The sequence below is a fragment of the Heterodontus francisci genome, chromosome 8 (assembly GCF_036365525.1).
Source record: "Heterodontus francisci isolate sHetFra1 chromosome 8, sHetFra1.hap1, whole genome shotgun sequence".
Taxonomy (NCBI): Eukaryota; Metazoa; Chordata; class Chondrichthyes; order Heterodontiformes; family Heterodontidae; genus Heterodontus; species Heterodontus francisci.
In genome coordinates this window covers 78,201,423-78,219,298 of record NC_090378.1, presented here as the reverse complement: position 1 = coordinate 78,219,298, position 17,876 = coordinate 78,201,423, and the positions used below count along the sequence as shown (strand labels likewise).

Genomic DNA, 17,876 nt, shown 5'->3' with positions numbered 1-17,876 from the left:
GCATGATCCCAACCCAACATACTTGGGAGTGCCTCTGGGTAGGACTTTGTGCTTCTGGGAGCATCTGAAGAAAACAACAGCAAAGGTCAAAACTAGAAACAACCTATTAACCAAACTTGCTGGATCTATGTGAGACACTGCTGCCACAACACTCCGGACTTTAGCATTTGCCCTATCGTACTTAGCAGCAGAGTATCGTGCACTCGTCTGACAGGTCATGACACACATCTTGTTGATACTCAATTGAATGCAATAATGCGCATCTTAACTGGAGCCCTCCGTTCAACAATCCTCCCCTGGCTTCCTGTCCTCGTAAACCTCACTCCCCACATATCCGCCAACTGACGAAAACTCACAAGCTGGTTGAAACCATCCATGCTGCATCTCACTTACCACTCCATTATGACATGTTCAATCCACCTACTGTCCGCCTTCCATCTCAGCACCCCATGTGGAGCAACCTTCCTGAACAAGATCTACCAGCAGATATCCTTTGGATCAGGGAATGGGAAACATGGGAAGTCACTGACTGATTCCTTGTGACAAACCCCATCTGTCAAATGGCAGGCTTTGAACTACCACAGCAAGTGTGGTCCTTGCAAAACAGGTTCAGGACAAGTCAGGGCTCCTGCGCAGCCAACCTCCACCCCTGGGGCCTCAGTACAAACCCCTTATGCATTTGTGGAGGCACACAAACAATGTTTCACATTACCGAGGAGTGTCCTCTCTACAGACTAAGTGGCGGACTAATCGCCTTAAACTCAACAAATGAGGAGTCAATCGCTTGGCTCCAGGGATTTGCATTTGCAAAATAAATAAAAAAAATACTGACTGTCTTGCCCTGGCTCTCCACTTTGTCATTCCCAAATATCCTCTCCAAATCTCAGTATTCTAGGGATAACTATTCTCTCATCATAGATCAATAAATCATCAACAATGCTTAGATGACTCCTCTGTGCGTAATACTGCCTTAGAACTGGGTTATGTGGCATATATACTGGCCATCCATGCAAACAGTATTCCCTAATTGCCGGACATACTTCATCTGCTTTCTGAGCATTCCTGATTTCATTCAGTTTCTGAGCTGTAGCAGGTAAAGTTACTGTCTTCTTCAAAGCAAAAACTTTTCCTTCATCAAGAAATAAAATATCATCGTAATAACCCTATATTACATTATACTACACACAGCAGACCACTACGATACACGAGACCCTCACCAGGTCATACTGCAGGGCTCCACTGGTCTGATTGAGACACCTGAACCTTATCTTGAGCAGACCAATGGCCTGCTCTACAATCGCTCGCATTGTCCCTTGGCAGGTGTTGTTACCTCTCTTCTGCATCTGTGTGTGGGTTCCTCAGAGGCCTCAGAAAGGGTGGACGTTGTCTTCAAGGATCCATCCCTGAAGGCGGGAGGGAGGCTGGAAAAGTTCTAGCACCTGGGACTGCCTCAAAATATAGGCATCATGGCAACTTCGTGGGAAGAGGGCACAATCCTGCAGGATCCATTTATGGTGGTCACAGACTTGTTGTACATTCAGGGAGTTAAAGACTTTCCTGTTGATGGAGGCTTCTTGCTGGTGTTCAGGAGCTTTGAAGGTCACATGCGTGCAGTTGATGACACCCTGCACCTGGGGAAATCCAGCATGACCCCAAGTCTGATAACTCTCTCAGTTTAAGAGCTGGGATCGGCGTGGAAGCGGACAGTAACCAGCCCTACTGAAAAAGGCATTGATGACCTCCTTGATGCACCGATGAGGTGCTGACTGTGAGATGCCACAGTGCGGCACAGTGGCGCAGTGGTTAGCACCGCAGCTTCACAGCTCCAGCGACCCAGGTTCAATTCTGGGTACTGCCTGTGTGGAGTTTGCAAGTTCTCCCTGTGTCTGCGTGGGATTTCTCCGGGTGCTCCAGTTTCCTCCCACAAGCCAAAAGACTTGCAGGTTGGTAGGTAAATTGGCCATTATAAATTGCCCCTAGTATAGGTAGGTGATAGGGAAATACAGGGGCAGGTGGGGATGTGGTAGGAATATGGGATTAGTGTAGGATTAGTATATATGGGTGGTTGATGGTCGGCACGGACTCGGTGGGCCAAAGGGCCTGTTTCAGTGCTGTATCTCTAAACTAAACTAAACTAAACTATATCCCCAATGGATCCCTGGAATGATCCAGAGGTGTAGAAGATCAGTGCCACATTGACCTGCCACTGGCATTGGATTCCCACCAAGTCCACTGGGGCTCAGCTCATCCTGCATCATAGCGCCGAGGTCAGTGTTAGTCTCCCTGGAGAGGCAGAGTCTTTGTTGAACCTCGACCTGTAGACCCTCTCTGGAGGGTACCACTTTTTGGGGGAGGCTCCTCTCTTTTTGCTCTGCACCCTGCTCTACCATCTGGAGGCCACTGCTGATACTCCTGTGTGTTCATAGACCAGTGCCACTGCAGGTGCCTGGCCCTCCCTCCCAATCTGCTGCACCTTCTCTTTGTTATATGGATCCAAGCCAAATGGTGAAAAATGAAGCTAGACACAGATCCTTTTCTTGATAGCTGGTTTATTCACAGAATGCAGCATTACGTATCTCTGCCTCCTGCTTTTTCCCCCTCTGTCCCAGCAGGCTCTCTTTATATCCACTCTAGGTCTTTAATTAAATAATGTCCTTCACCTGTGTATCTTTAACAACATAATTAACCAACCATTAACACTTTTCAACAGGGTCCCCAAAGCCTGGATGAATGAGGCCCATGATAGGTGGCCTCTTCCTGAATGCAAGTGCCCCCCTCCCCTCTCCCCTTCTTGCTCCTACTTGTGAGCTCTGTCGTGGGGGGCACTTGCCCAGTACCCCCCTTGCAATGGGTACCCTCCGCAGCTCAAACACCCTTCCCCTCACTCCTCATGCATTGCGCGATGCCCTCCCTTCATCACCCTGCCAGGCAGTTGATGATTGCCCTCCCGATGGCCTCCCCAGCAGGTGGCCATGCTGTCCTGCCCTCCATCTTTGTTGCCATCGGTAAATCGGGATGGGCATCAGGGTGCCCCAACCCGATTTTACATCTCCCATGCCTCCGTTCCTGTCCTTAACATTCCCATAAAGTTCAGCCCATAGTTTAGACATGGGGATATTTTTCACTCTGCAAATTGCAAGACAGGTATCATGCAGTCATTACATGAGAGGCAAACATAATATAAAAGGCAAATATATCGCAGGCTTGTTTCATGTGCTATGCTTTGATCTATATATAATTTTACCCCTGACTGCCTGAGCGCTGGAAGTTTGGTATTCCTGTTCCATCACCACCATTTAATTGACTTGATACAACATCGAGCTCATTGTTTTCCTGAGTATTATGCTATACTTGATGGGCTGCGTAATAAATACTAGAAGGGGTATGGGTCATGTAACGTGGGATGGTTATTGGACTTTGGATGAGGAGTATGTAAAGTAGAATGGATGTGGGCCATTTAATGTAAAAGGGGTGTAGACAGTATATTGTAAAATAGATTTGTACCATAGAATTATAGAAGTATATGGCACAGAATGAGGGCAGTCAACCCATCATACCAGTGTGGAATCTATGCTAAAGCAATCCAAAACTAATCCCACTTCCTGCTGTCTCTGCATAGCTTTGTATCTTCCTTGTAACAAAGAAAGTTTCCTTATTATGCCTATTCACCCTCTTAGAAGTAATTTTAAATTGATAATTACTCATCACTGACACCTGAGGTGGAGAAATCAGTCATTGTTTATTCATTCTATCAAAACTTTTCATGGTTTTAAAAATCCCTACTTAATTTCCTCCACCTTCTCTTCTCCATCCTGGCATTATTCTGGTGAATCCACACTACGTGCTCTTTATGGCTTTAATGTCCTTTCTATAATGAGGTACCCAAAACTCCACACAATACTCTGTGGCCTAGCCTATATTTTGTATAAATTTATCTTTATTTTGTTTTCTGTGCCCTTATTTGTATTAAAAAAAATCAATATTCTATTGGCCTTTTTACTGCACTTAGGGAATTAATGTTGGGAATTTCCTTGGGGCTTTTTCTGCTCCATCGCTGTTGCTTCAATGGAAATTCAGTAGAACCCTGTTTATTTGTGTAAATGGAATTTCCCCTGAAGTTACGGCAGTGAAGCGGGGAAAAGTTCCAAAGAAATACCTGGTGAAAGTTTTTGAACTCCTCGGTCTTTTTACCCTTCAGTGACTTTCCAGTGTATATTCCCGTTGCTTATTATTTCTCGCAGGAAGTACTACCTCACACTTATTCATAGTAAATTCCATCTGCCTTTTGCCTTACCATTCCAATAACCTATTAATGCCATTTATTTCCCTATGCCCAAGTCCAAATTATCTCTATAACAAGAACACAAATGGACCCAGACACTGACACCTCTCTGGTTCAAGCAACACCGATTTACTGTAATACTGGTTCCTGATTGTTTAGCAACTGTTATAGCATATGACTGAATACATTTTTTTCTAGCAAGCCTCCTGTGAGAAATCTTGAACACCTTATGATATTCCATATACGCTACACTTATTGCATTTCCTTTATCCAATTGGTCGCTTCTTTAAAACAAATTCTATTAAACTGGTCAAGCATGACTTGCCTTTATGCTGTACAGTGGGTGTGGATCACTTAATGTAAAAGTTGAAGTTTTTTCCCATTCCAGTCAAAATTTAAGTGAGGTATAATTAAATTGAAAATAGTGAAGATGTACCACAGTGTCAATATTACAAATGTGTCATTGATAAACAAGATCTCACACAAATTCTGTCAACTTTTGAAAGTGTGCAACACAGTTAGATATTACTTCCTTCCATGAGATAAAGCCCATAGAATTAGCCACAACCCTACCAAGTACTGCATTTATTCTCATGCTAGGTTTCTGATATCATAAAGCTAAGAAAGAAAGAAGAACATTTCTATGTGGTTAATGACCACAATAAATGCAAAGCCATACTGGAATTCCACAGTTATCTTCCAGTTCTGGAAGAATTTTTTTTTAACTGTGACAGAATAACAGTGAAAATATTATTCATGGACACAGAGCAAATGTTGTTCCAGCACTCGAAATTCAGTCAACCAGGCTGCACTGGAAACCATCAGAAATGGAAACAGGAATTTGATATCAGTTATAAGTATGATGAAGTGCAGTGTGAAATCTCACCACAAGTCCTGAGAATTTCTAAATTTAACTGTTTATAGTGTTGTGAAAATCTGCTGCCAAAGCAGTTATGCAAACAAAACAAAAGGTTCTGGAAACAGTGAAAGTTCTGGTTTCATAAGAACATAAGAACTAGGAGCAGGAGTAGGCAATTCAGCCCCTCGAGCCTGCTCCGCCATTCAATATGATCATGGCTGATCTCATCTCAGCCTCAACTCCACTTTCCTGCCCTTTCTTCATAACCCTTCAATCCATTACAAATTAAAAATCTGTCTATCTCCTCCTTAAATTTACTCAATGTCCCGGCATCCACCGCATGCTGGGGTAGTGAATTCCACAGACTCATGACCCTTTGAGAGAAGTAATTTCTCCTCATCTCTGCTTTAAATCTGCTACCCCTTATCCTAAAACTATGACCTCTCGTTCTAGATTGCCCCACAAGAGGAAACATCCTCTCTATGTTTACTTTGTCAATCCCCTTAATCATCTTATATACCTCAATTAGATCTCCTCTCATTCTTCTAAACCCTAGTGAGTAAAGGCCTAAACTGCTCAATCTCTCTTCATAAGACAAACCCCTCATCTCTGGAATCAATCTAGTGAACCTGCTCTGAACTGCTTCCAATGCAACTACATCCCTCCTCGAGTAAGGGGACCAAAACTGTACGCAATACTCCAGGTGCAGTCTCACTAATGCCTTGTACGGTTGCAGCAACACCTCTCTACTTTTATACTCTATTCCTTTAGCAATAAATGCCAAAATTCCATTTGCCTTCCTTATTACCTGCTGTACCTGCAAACTAGTTTTCTGCGATTCATGCACGAGGTCACCCAGATCCCTCTGCGCCGAAGCACTTTGAAGTTTCTCTCCATTTAGATAATAATTTGCCTTTCTATTCTTCTCACCAAAATGGATAACCTCACACTTATCCACCTTAAACTCCATCTGCCAAATTTGGCCCATTCACCGAACCTTTCCATATCCATTTGTAAATTTCTTATTTCTTTATTGCAACTTACTATCCCACCTATTTTAGTGTCATCTGCAAATTTGGCTATAGTACCTTCTATTCCTGCATCCAAGTCATTTATATAGATTGTAAATAGTTGGGGCCCGAGGACTGAACCCTGTGGCACCCCACTAGTTACATCTTGCCAACCAGAAAAAGACCCATTTATCCTGACTCTCTGTTTTCTGTTGGTTAACCAATCCTCTATCCAAGCTAATAAATTGCCCCTAACCCCGTGTGATTTTACCTTGTGTATTAACCTTTTGTGTGGCACCTTATCAAGTGCCTTCTGGAAGTCCAGGTACACTACAGCTACAGGAACCCCATTATCCACTTTACTTGTAACAGCTTCGAAGAACTCTAGCAAATTAATCAAACATGATTTACCCTTCATAAAACCATGCTGACTCTGATGGATTGCATTTTGACTTTCTAAATGTCCTGTTATTACTCCCTTAATAATGGATTCTAACAATTTCCCAACGACAGATGTTAAACTAACTGGTCTATAGTTTCCTACTTTCTGCCTCCCTCCCTTTTTGAATAAGGGCATTATATTAGCTTTTTTCCAATCTACTGGAACCTTTCCCGCATTCAGGGAATTTTGGGATATTATAACCAATGGATCCACTATCTCCGCTGCCACTTCCTTTAAGACCGTAGGATGTAGGCCATCAGGCCCTGGGGACTTGTCTGCCTTCAATCCCTGTAATTTGTTCAGTACTTTTTCTCTATTGATGATGATTGTTCTAAGTTCCTCCCTTTCTATAACCTCTGCATTACCTGTTACTGTTGGGATGGTACTAGTGTCCTCCACTGTGAAAACTGAGACAAAATACTGATTTAGTGTCTCCGCCATTTCTGTGTTGCCCTCTATTAACTCCCCAGTCTCATCCTCCAAGTGACCAACATTCACTTTAGCTACTGTCTTCCCTTTTATATACTTATAGAAGCTTTTGCTATCCAATTTTATATTTTGTGCTAGTTTTCTTTCATAATTTACCTTTGCTCTTTTTATTACTTTTTTAGTAACCCTTTGTTGATCTTTAAATGTTTCCCAATCTTCCAGCCTGCCACTGGCCTTTGCAATATGGTATGCCTTAGTTTTTGTTTTTATGTTATCCTTAACTTCCTTGCTTAGCCATGGATGTTTTTTCCCCCTCTTACAATCTTTCTTCCTCTCTGGAATATATTTTAGTTCAGAGGAATTAAATATCTCCTTAAACATCTGCCACTGCTTCTTCCTGCCCAGTCCACTAGGGCCAAATCTGTCCTCATGCCTATGTAATTACCTTTGTTTAACTTCAGAATGCTAGTGTGGGACTCCAGTTTCTCGCCCTCAAACTGAATTTGAAATTCTAGCATGCTATGATCACTCTTCCCTAGAGGATCCTTAACTATGAGATCATTAATTAATCCCACCTCATTACACAGTACGAAATCTAGAGTAGCCTGCTCCCTGGTTGATTCCACAACATATTGCTCCAAAAAACAATCTCTAATACATTCAATGAACTCTCCCTTGAGGCTACCCTTGCCAATTTGATTAATCCAGTCTATATGCATATTAAAATCACCCATGATTATTGCCGTACCTTTCTTACAAGCTCCCAGTATTTCCTGGTTTATACTGTGCCCCACTGCAGAACTACTGTTTGGGGACCTATCGATTACTCCCACCAGGGACTTATTTCCCTTGCTATTTCTTATTTCTACCCAGACTGATTCTATGTCTTGATCTCCAGTGCCTATATAGTTTCTCACTACAGCACTGATCTCTTCTTTTACTAACAAAGCTACACCACCTCCTTTTCCTTCCTGTTTATCCTTCCGAAATACTGAGTACCCTTGGATATTCAATTCCCAAACCTGGTTTCCCTGCAACCACGTCTTCGTAATCGCTACTAAATCATACCGATTCGTCTCTTATTTGCGTTGTTAACTCATTTATTTTATGCTTCGTGCATTCGGATACAAAGCCTTTAAGTTTGTTCTATTAAATTTCCCTACTCTTGTATGATTCCTTGGTGCAATATGACGTTCACACGATCTGTCCCTTTTATTTTTTGGTAACAATCAGCCTCATCACTAACCTGCACTCCTACCTTCTCCTTTAACATTGACTCCCTAATTTTCCATGCAACTGAACCCTCCCCCCCCCCCCCCCCACTATTTAGTTTAAAGCCCTATCTACAGCCCAAGTTATGTGATTCTCCAGGACTCTGATCCCAGCATGTTTCTGAGCAGAACTGTGTGATAACAAGTCATTTACACTTCTGTTTTACACATGGGTTAAGGTGAATATAACACACAATTCAATACATTTTTCTTTGTTGTATTTTTAATAGATTTAGTGTATTGATTATTAGCTAGGTCAAATTATTTGTTGCTCAGAAATGAGCATTTCCCCTGTCTCCTGAACTTTTTAAAATACAAATTAGACTGAATTGGTCTGTACATGAGTGTATAATTTCACAGAATTAAATGTGGAATGTCATACATCATTTAAGTCACTTATTGTAATAATAAAACAAACTTCGTCATATACTGACCTCAGTACACTTTACAGCTGGTGAAGTACTTTTGAAGTCTGGTCATTATTGTAGAAAATGCAGCAGACAATTTGTACGCAGCTAGATCTCACACACAGCAATAACCAGATAACCTGCTTTAGTGATGATTGTCGAGGGATAAATATTTTCCTGGATACTGGGAAGAAATGCCTAGCTCTTCTTCAAATAGTGCTGTGGGATCTTTAACATCCACCTGAGAGGATGGGGTGAACATCTCATCCAAAAGATAGCACCTCTGATAGTGCAGCACCACACTGAGGTGTCAGCCTAGATTTTGTGCTCAAGTCTCTTACATTGGTGAGTGTTGTAATCTACAATACTGTGGGCTGAGACTGATTGTTCTGAATCCCTTTGATGAAGTTGTAACGCAATCCTTCAAATTTTTGTCACCTTCTGATTTGTTACTAAGCAAAGAACTTGACTGATAATGTGAATTATATCAATTTTTAAAAAACACTTCTCTCAATGTTTCTTTCCTCTTTGTAGCCTATAATTGATCTTTCCATAAAGAGAGAGGTCACTAAAGAAGTTAGTGTTGGAATGCATTGTTTTTGTTCCTTTCCCAGTAAATCCCACATTGTCACTTTCTATAGGAATGTTGGTCTCAATTTCTCGTATCTTTTCATTGCAGGTTCTGAAGTGGGTAAAAGAAGCAGTCCAGGCATCCAAAGTCCACCTGCTTTCCACAGACCATGTCACCCAAGCTGTAAACACCTGGCAAATCCCCTTTGATCCCAGTCTAAAAGAGGTCACTGTGTCTCTTAGTGGCCCTGCCCCGTTTATTGAAATCCGTGATCCTACAGGTATGGTTTTCAAGCATTATAGTGATTGTTGAATACAAAAGATAATGATATCTAGTGACTGGTAAATCCTGGCAATTACTGGTTGCATGCACTTTGTCAATGTCACAAGATATTGATATTCCTTTGTGAACATCATTGCCCATCAAAGAGACAGCACACTGTAGCTCAGAAATGGACCAAAAAACACAAAACAAAGTTAAAGGGCTAGATCTTTAGTTCCACTGGGGGCGGGAACAGAGGTGGGCGAAGAAAATACCGGCACCTGCCGGCGTGCCTGTTTCCCATCTCCGTTCCCGCTGCCGGTGAATTTCATCAGGGCAGGGGGAGGCCACCCACTCGATCTGCTAATGAGTGCAATTAAGGTTGTTAAAGAGCTCGTTGAGGAGCATGTTGAGATTTTGGTCGGGGCTCACTGGGTGCATGCTGGATCAGGGGCAGACCAGGAGCATGGAGGTGGCAACACAGCTGGGAGCCAGTCATGTCTGCCCCAAGGAATTAGGTGCCCACATAAAAGGGAGAATGGCTTCGACAAGGACTCAGCCATTGGGACACAGGAACCATTGGGTATGCACAGGTCGTGGAGAGAGTGTTCTGTATGCACTCAGGCAGTGCAGGCGGGTTGTCATTTTCCTGGCATTGCGGGGCATAAGAGAAGGGTTATGGCTTCCAGACACAATTGGGAGGCCATCTGAGTGTAAGGAAGGGAGCAAAGGGAGCAAATGGCAATGGGAGAATGACTCTCAGATTTTGCGTCAGTGGCAATGAGGAGCAACATTTTCCACAAGAAGGACAGAGCCCGGGCGTCAGGAGGGCAGAGGAGAGGGATGAGGGGCAGGAAGGCAACAGAAGCCTTATTCTCAGCATAGAATCTGCTGCCAAATGGGGAGCTGCTTGGACATGTCAGAGAACCTGTGCTGCAGGAGACTACAACTCTTCAGGCAGATGGTCACAGGGATGTGTGCCCTCCGCCTTCGTTGTGGAAGATCTCACACCTTGCAGCACTGCTTGTCATGCCCTGCCAGTAGCCTTCAGAGTCACTATGGCCTTGAACTTCATTGCCTCTGGCTCCTTTCAAGGATCAGCTGCGGATCTTTGCATCTCATAAATGGCTGCACACCACTGCATCTCACAGGTCACTGATGCCCTCTTTGCGAGAGCTGGGCAGTACATTTAGTTCCAGACAGATGGGATCTTGCAGGCCCAGATGGCAGTGGGCTTTGCACCCATTGTTGGATTCCCCCAGGTGCAGGGCATCATTGATTGCACCAGTGAGGCTATCAAGGTAGTCACCGACCAGCTAGTAAGATCCATCAACAGGAAGGGCTTTCATTCCCTCAACGTTCAACTGGTCTACGATCACAACAAGAGCTTCCTGCATGTGTGTGCTCGCTTCCCTGGCAGCTGCCATGATTCTTCATCCTCCGGCAATCCAGGTTGCCACAATTCTTCACGCCAAACCCAAATTCTGTGAATGGATTCTAGGGGGCAAGGGATACCCCTTGAACAGATGGCTACTCACCTCTTTACGAGAACCCAAGACAGAGGCGATACAACCAAGACCACCTGCTCAATAGGACAACCATTGAGAAGGCCATTAGGCTTCTGAAGATGTGGTTCCAGTGCCTGGACCGGTCAGGTGGTGCCCTGCAGTACACTCCTGCAAGGGTCTTGTGCATTGTGGTGGTCTGTTGCGCTCTCCATAGCATGGTCCTCCCAGAGAGGAGTGGACCTTGAAGATGGTGATACGTTAGACCAACACAACTCATCGAGGAAGAGGAGGAGGAAGAGGATGCAGAACACAGAGGTGCCCCAGCTGCACAGGGAGGTGGCCCTGCCTGGTGCAGAACTTGAGGATCTTGTCAAGACGCACCAATGTCAGGGATCATCTGATCCTGGCACATTTCAGCTGAGCTCTGCTAACACAGGAGGATGGCATGGTCTGGCACTCACTTTCAGCTGCCTGTGAGAGCACTTCCATTGAAAATACAGCCTGGAATAGATCAACCCTACTGCCAGTGAAAGATGCTCATCTGTCCAGAGGTTTCATTGTCCCTGTTCAAGGACGCTTGCTCCCCTTTACCACTTCATCCCTCCTTTCTTATCCCACCATTAGTAAAAGGAAGCTCACACATCTGGCTTCATTAGTCAATATTTAGAATGTGTTCAAAAAGAGAAAAAGTGCAGTTACAGGAGAAACAAACCCCAGTGACCCACTCAGTGCTTTGCCCAATGTGGTGGCCTCCACACTTGGCCACTTCTACATGGTACTCCCTTTGTGGTCTTGGATGAGGTGGAGGCAGCCTGCTCACTTGTCTCTGGTTGCGGCTGAGATGTACATGTCAGTTGTCCTCATTATGGAGGTGACAGCGGTTGTGGGGGGCACCTCCAGAGGCTGCTGCACTGACATCATTGCAGGGGCAGTGTCTGTCACTGGGCTTGCTACACAGAGGGTCCCTCAGTTAGAGGGCTAACAAGGCTGAGGATGATGGCAGCGTCTTGTGTGCGGTGGCAACCTCATCCTCCTCAGTGACTACCTTAGCCCTTGGCTGGCACTCTGGATGGCTGAAGAGGAGCACCTGCTGGGGCACAACTGACATCCTCTCCAGCTATTTCTGCACCATCAGCACCACTGACCAAGCCATACTACATAGTGTGGCATGTATTCTGTGAACATCTGTGCGCAATTCCTGCATACACTCCGAGTGCTGCCACATATGGTTCTCCATGAGGTTGGGCACTCTCTTAATGGAGGAGCTCATGAGCTCAAAGCCCTGAGCCTTGGTGATGCACCTGAGCTGGATGGACTCCTCCATTCTCAGCCTATGATCCTGCACTGCCTCAGGGAACTCTGACGTTTGGGAACACATTTGTTGCGGTTGGTCCAAAAGAGTCTCCTTTCCTGTGACTCCCAAGACCATGCATCTGAACAGGGCTGTGTCTGTCCTCCATCCTCTGAGTGGGACTGCCCATAGCTGTCTCTGCCTCACTCACCTCCTCCTACACACTCATGGTGTGCTCATCACCCAGTGCCACCCTATCAATGCGTGGGCAAGGACCCACTGAGGTGATTATCTGAGCTGGTGTAGGGTGTGCTTGTAAGGTGTGTGTTATGACTGAGGCGGGAGGAGTGCACTGTCTTTTCTAGTTCCACTTCACAAGTCACAACATATATTTTAACTTTCTACCCAGCTACTAATATGGGCAATCACATACTCTTTATCCCAGAATAAAATGCACCAACCAGGTTTCTTCAATAAACACAAAATTATCGGTTTATTATATAACAAGAGTTATCCAGTAATGAAGCAAAGCATTAAGACACAGATTGAAATATGAAAGTTCCCTTTTTAAATACCTCATACATACTCATACACACACTGTAAAAAGTAAAGAAATTCTTTCTGCAGAGGCCTTTTACAAAAAAAGATAAAAATGGAATACTTTGGCCAAATACTTACCAATTCTTGAAGGAAAAAAGAGAAGATATAGAATGATGTCAGTTATCTCTTTTGGTCTGGCATCCAGGTATACAGAGACAGGTCACTGGAATCTTTTCAGAAGCAGTTCGTTCTGGAAATGTCAAGAAATTGTCTGGTAGGCTTTCCAGGAGAAATGTGGCATCAGTTATCACACTCTGGATTCACGGGGTTTTTCAAAGAGGTAGAGAAAGAGGAGCTGACACATTGGATTTCTCCAGGTCTCTTAGAGAGGTGCAGGAAAGATGAGCTTGGGGGTTCTTTTTATCATCAAGCTACAAAACCAACTGTTTTTCAACACTGTCCACACCCCAACAGAATCAAAACAATATCTCAGAAGTCAAACAAACGCCTGACCCTCATAAATCTTGACATGTCACTTCTCCGTAAACATCTCCCCCAAGTCACCAAGGTTTCTGTGGTTTAATTATCTTAAGGCATGTGATATCCAGTAAAGATTTTAAAGCACATCTCAAGTGTCCGTTCAGTGAACTTTCAACAAAAAACAAAGTCCAGCATCTATGAAATCTTCAGCCTTCCAAATGAATTCATTTCCACTAGTTAAATATGAGTCCTCAAAAGATATTTACAAAAAAATGGAAGCACTTTCATATCATGTGACTGTGCTGGCATGGAGTTCTGCTCTGGCAGCGCATGGCCCAGTGCTGAAACAGTAAATTATCCTTCCACCTCGACGTTTGAAGCTGTGGGAGACACAAGAAAAGATCATGAGAACCAGCCTTGGAGAGCAGAAGCCTCTGCAGAGCGGAGACTTCCCAATACAGCTGAGTCTTTGGCATGCTGTCAGACAGTCTGGAGAGCAATGAACCCTCTTAATCTATGAATTCCAGTTTCTGTTCACCATCGCCACTAGGGATGCCCATCTCGCCTTCCCTGACTTTCTGTGGCCAGCAACCCTGGCAATCTCCAATGCTCCCTCTTCCACAGTGGTGAAGGATGGGAACACCTCCGTCAGTCTAAGCCCTTTTGTGGACATTGTGAGCCCTTTCTCCTGTGAGGACAAAAGAGAGAGAGAAAGAGATAAAGCACTGCTGGCCTCTATGACCAATGCCAGTGTCTCCTTGACATAAGAAGTTGCATGTATCAGTGCTGGCAGATCCTCAATAGCACTAGGGCTTTGAGCTATGCTAAGGAGTCAGTAAGTGCTCTGGGCACATATTTCTCCCATGTTCAGGAGCCACAAGTGACCTGAGGCTCCTCAGCTGGTGTGTCTGTTGGAGGTTGACTACTCAGAGGCCTGTCATGAGGGTTTGGCATTGCACTCACCTTGCCGGAGCGAATAAGGTAATTGAACCTCTTCCTGTACTGAGCCCAGTTTCTCCTAATGACACTCCATCTACTCATGGTCTCTGCCACCTCAATCCAGGCCTGCTTGTTCTGGGAGGGTGTCCTTCTCCTGCCACCCTCTGAAAAGAGTACCTCCCTCCTCTCCTTCGCTGCCTCCGGTGCATCAGCAAAGTGAAGAGCAGCCCTGCCCTGGATTTCAGCCCTCTGCCTTTCCTGCTCCATCAGCAATACAGCAATTGTTTCATGCAACAGCAGCCACAGTAATGGCAGTTGTGGTCGGTTTAAGTTAGGAACTTTCTCTTTCTGTCCTGCCTCCGTTCCACAAATTGGCTGCTGAGTCCCACCTCCGCCAGCTAATTAGCAGCCTGCCCACATGAAAATCAGGGGCTGTGATTGCTTCCCTTCAGGGGTGGGAACAGGACCTGGAAACAGTCCTGGCACCCATTTCCTGATCCCGCAAGGAAAATCGGGCCCAAAGTGATTGTCTGTTGTTCTCTCTCTCCTTTCTTTAGCTATCTCTTTCTCTTTCTGAAGTGACTTTGCGATCTATTCAGTTGTAAAAGAAAATGCAGTCTTTCCAGTAGTGCCCATTCAGGACAACAGATTAAAAGGTCCCCCTAATTCAGCCATTCATGGATATTAGTATTGTTCACACTTATGTTTCTTCATTCTCTCTGAAGGCAGATCAAACAAACATTTATTTAGACGATACATAAAACTGCCGAACATAAAAAATTGACAGTCAGAAAAAGTCATGCCCTTAGCATGATGGCTGAGCCATCATAGTTAACACTTCTCCTTCCTTCCCCCACCACCGCCCCCACTATCCCATCACAACAACAACCTCCCCCACATCAGACTCCTCTGGCCCCTGCAGCCATGTAATCTTCTGGGGGAGGCAAATAAGCAGAAAAAGCCCAAGGTCAATAAGGGAAAAAAATAATCCTGTATAATTCCTTTCTGATCCCCTCAGGCAAAAAAAAACAGTCCAGGAGATCACATGAACCACCTGTAGCAATAATGACATTTGCTTTCTTATATGCTCTCTGTCCCAGTCAGGAACCGGTCCAGCTCCCTCTTGAACCATGCAGAGTGTCAGCACCCACCACATCAGGCAGCAATGTATTCTATAAACTCATGATTCTCTAAGAAAAGCAGAACCAACCTAACATCTAGTGTATTCCTACACTTTTCATAGCTTAAACTCATACTGCCTGGTCTTCCTCAATCTGTTAAACTGGAATAACCTATCAATAGGGATACGATGCAGACTTTTATTTTAATTACACTATATTCAACTATTAAGTCATCTCTAAATCTATGCTGCTCTCAAGTAAATAGACCAAAGTCCTTGAGCCTAGTTAAGTAACTGAGGTTCTTTAAACGAGGAATCATCCTTGTAGCTCTCTCTGGACTTTTTTCAAGGCTAGTGGGGGGACTAAACCAGGCACAATACTCAAGATGCAGCCTGACCCATGATCTGTATAATGCCAAAATGGTCTCCTTTGATTTGTACTGAAAGCGTCTATTGATACAACCCAATAGCTTGCTATCTTTAGCTGCAGCTTCTCGACATTGGTTATGAACCTTCAGTCATCTATGCACAATGACACCAAGATCTTTTTCTCTCTTGATCTGTATCAGTATTCTTCCCTGCAAATGATACATGTATTCTGTGTTGGCCCTACCAACGTGCATGGCACTGCATTTATCTAAGTTAAACACCATTTGCCAGTGTGTGACCCACTCTCCCAGAACTTCTAAACCTCAATGAATTTGATTGCAATCGTCCACCGTCTTAATGCTTGGTGTCCTCTCCAAACTTACTTAACATATTCCCAAAACCACTGTCCAGGCCATTAATAAAGACAGTGAAGAGTAGCCGGCCTAGGATCAATCCCAAGGGGCACCACTGGTAACGTGTCTCCAAGCTGAACCACATCCATAACCTACAACCTTTGACTGTGGGATTGGAGCAAATTCCGAATCCAGCATTTCAAATTTCTACTAATACCACAAGTTTCCATCTTGTGAAGTAACCTAGTAAGAAATACCTTATCAAAGGCTTTCTGAAAGTGTAGGCAGACAATATCTACTGGATTTCCCTCATGCACTAACATTTGACTTCCTTAAAGAACTCTATCCTATTGGTTAGGCATGACCTATTTCTAAAGAAGCCATGTTATGAATTTCTAATGGACCCTTCTTTTTCCCAGTGATAATAAAGGGTATCTCTTATGAACCCTTCCAACATCATCCTAATAACAGATGTCAGGCTGATAGACCCTGGCTCTGATTTTTTTTTTTGCCCCTTTGTTTGAAAATAGGAGTTACATGAGCTATCTTCTGGTCTAAGAGCAGTATCCCTGACTCTATTGCACTATTGAAGATACAGGCAAGGCCACTATTGAACAAATTATTAAGCTGCTTTATTTCACACTGAGTGAATATGATTAGATTTACTTATTTCAATCAATACAACTCATCTTTGTGCAATAATATAAAATATTGAATAAACTGTACTTCCCCACATCAGCATTCGCCATTACCAGTCACTTCCAACCTACATCCTCAACTCTTCCAATGGCATCCATCATTTTAACACTTTCCAGTTTTCTGGCCCTGACCATCTCCTTCTCACCATGGATGTCCAGTCCCTCTACACCTCTGTCCCCCACCAGGATGACCTTACAGTCCTCTGCTTCTTCCTTGAACAGAGGCCCAACCAATCCCCAACCACCTCCATCCTTCTCACCTGGCTGAACATGTTCTTACTGTTACAGCCAAGGTGAGGAGTGGGTCACAGTCACCCCTCTTGCCCTTCCTCTTATTTGACTGTAACAGAGTTTATTTTTAAATGGTGGTTGTGTTTACCACCTTTTTTAAAATTCATTCATGGGATGTAGGCGTCACTGGCCAGGCCAGCATTTATTGCCCATCCTTAATTGCCCTTGAGAAGGTGGTGGTGAGCTGCCTTCTTCAACCGCTGCAGTCCATGTGGGGTAGGTATACCCACAGTGCTGTTAGGAAGGGAGTTCCAGGATTTTGACCTAGCGACAGTGAAGGAACGGCGATATAGTTCCAAGTCAGGATGGTGTGTGACTTGGAGGGGAACTTGCAGGTGGTGGTGTTCCCATGCATTTGCTGCCATTGTCCTTCTGGTTGGTAGAGATTGTGGGTTTGGAAGATGCTGTCTAAGCATCCAAGGAGCCTTGGTGCAGTGCTGCAGTGCATCTTGTAGATGGTACACACTGCAGCCACTGTGCGTCGGTGATGGAGGGAGTGAATGTTTGTGGATGGTGTGCCAATCAAGTGGGCTGCTTTGTCCTGGATGGTGTCGAGCTTCTTGAGTGTTGTTGGAGCTGCACTCATACAGGCAAGTGGAGAGTATTCCATCACAGTCCTGACTTGTGCCATGTAGATGGTGGACAGGCTTTGGGGAGTCAGGAGGTGAGTTACTCGCCGCAGGATTCCTAGCCTCTGACCTGCTCTTGTAGCCACGGTATTTATATGGCTACTCCAGTTCAGTTTCTGGTCAATA

The 17,876-nt window shown here is 44.3% G+C and overlaps 1 protein-coding gene across 2 annotated transcripts in view; it reads left to right on the top strand.

Annotated features, from left to right (window-relative positions):
* The window catches only part of hmcn1 (hemicentin 1), a 740,737-nt gene that overhangs the window by 159,630 nt on the left and 563,231 nt on the right, over positions 1 to 17,876 (top strand). For both annotated transcript variants that reach the window (XM_068037415.1, XM_068037414.1), the window contains exon 5: positions 9,380 to 9,551. In XM_068037415.1, coding sequence (XP_067893516.1) covers positions 9,380 to 9,551 — 172 coding nt within the window. The remainder of the gene's footprint in view (positions 1 to 9,379; positions 9,552 to 17,876) is intronic.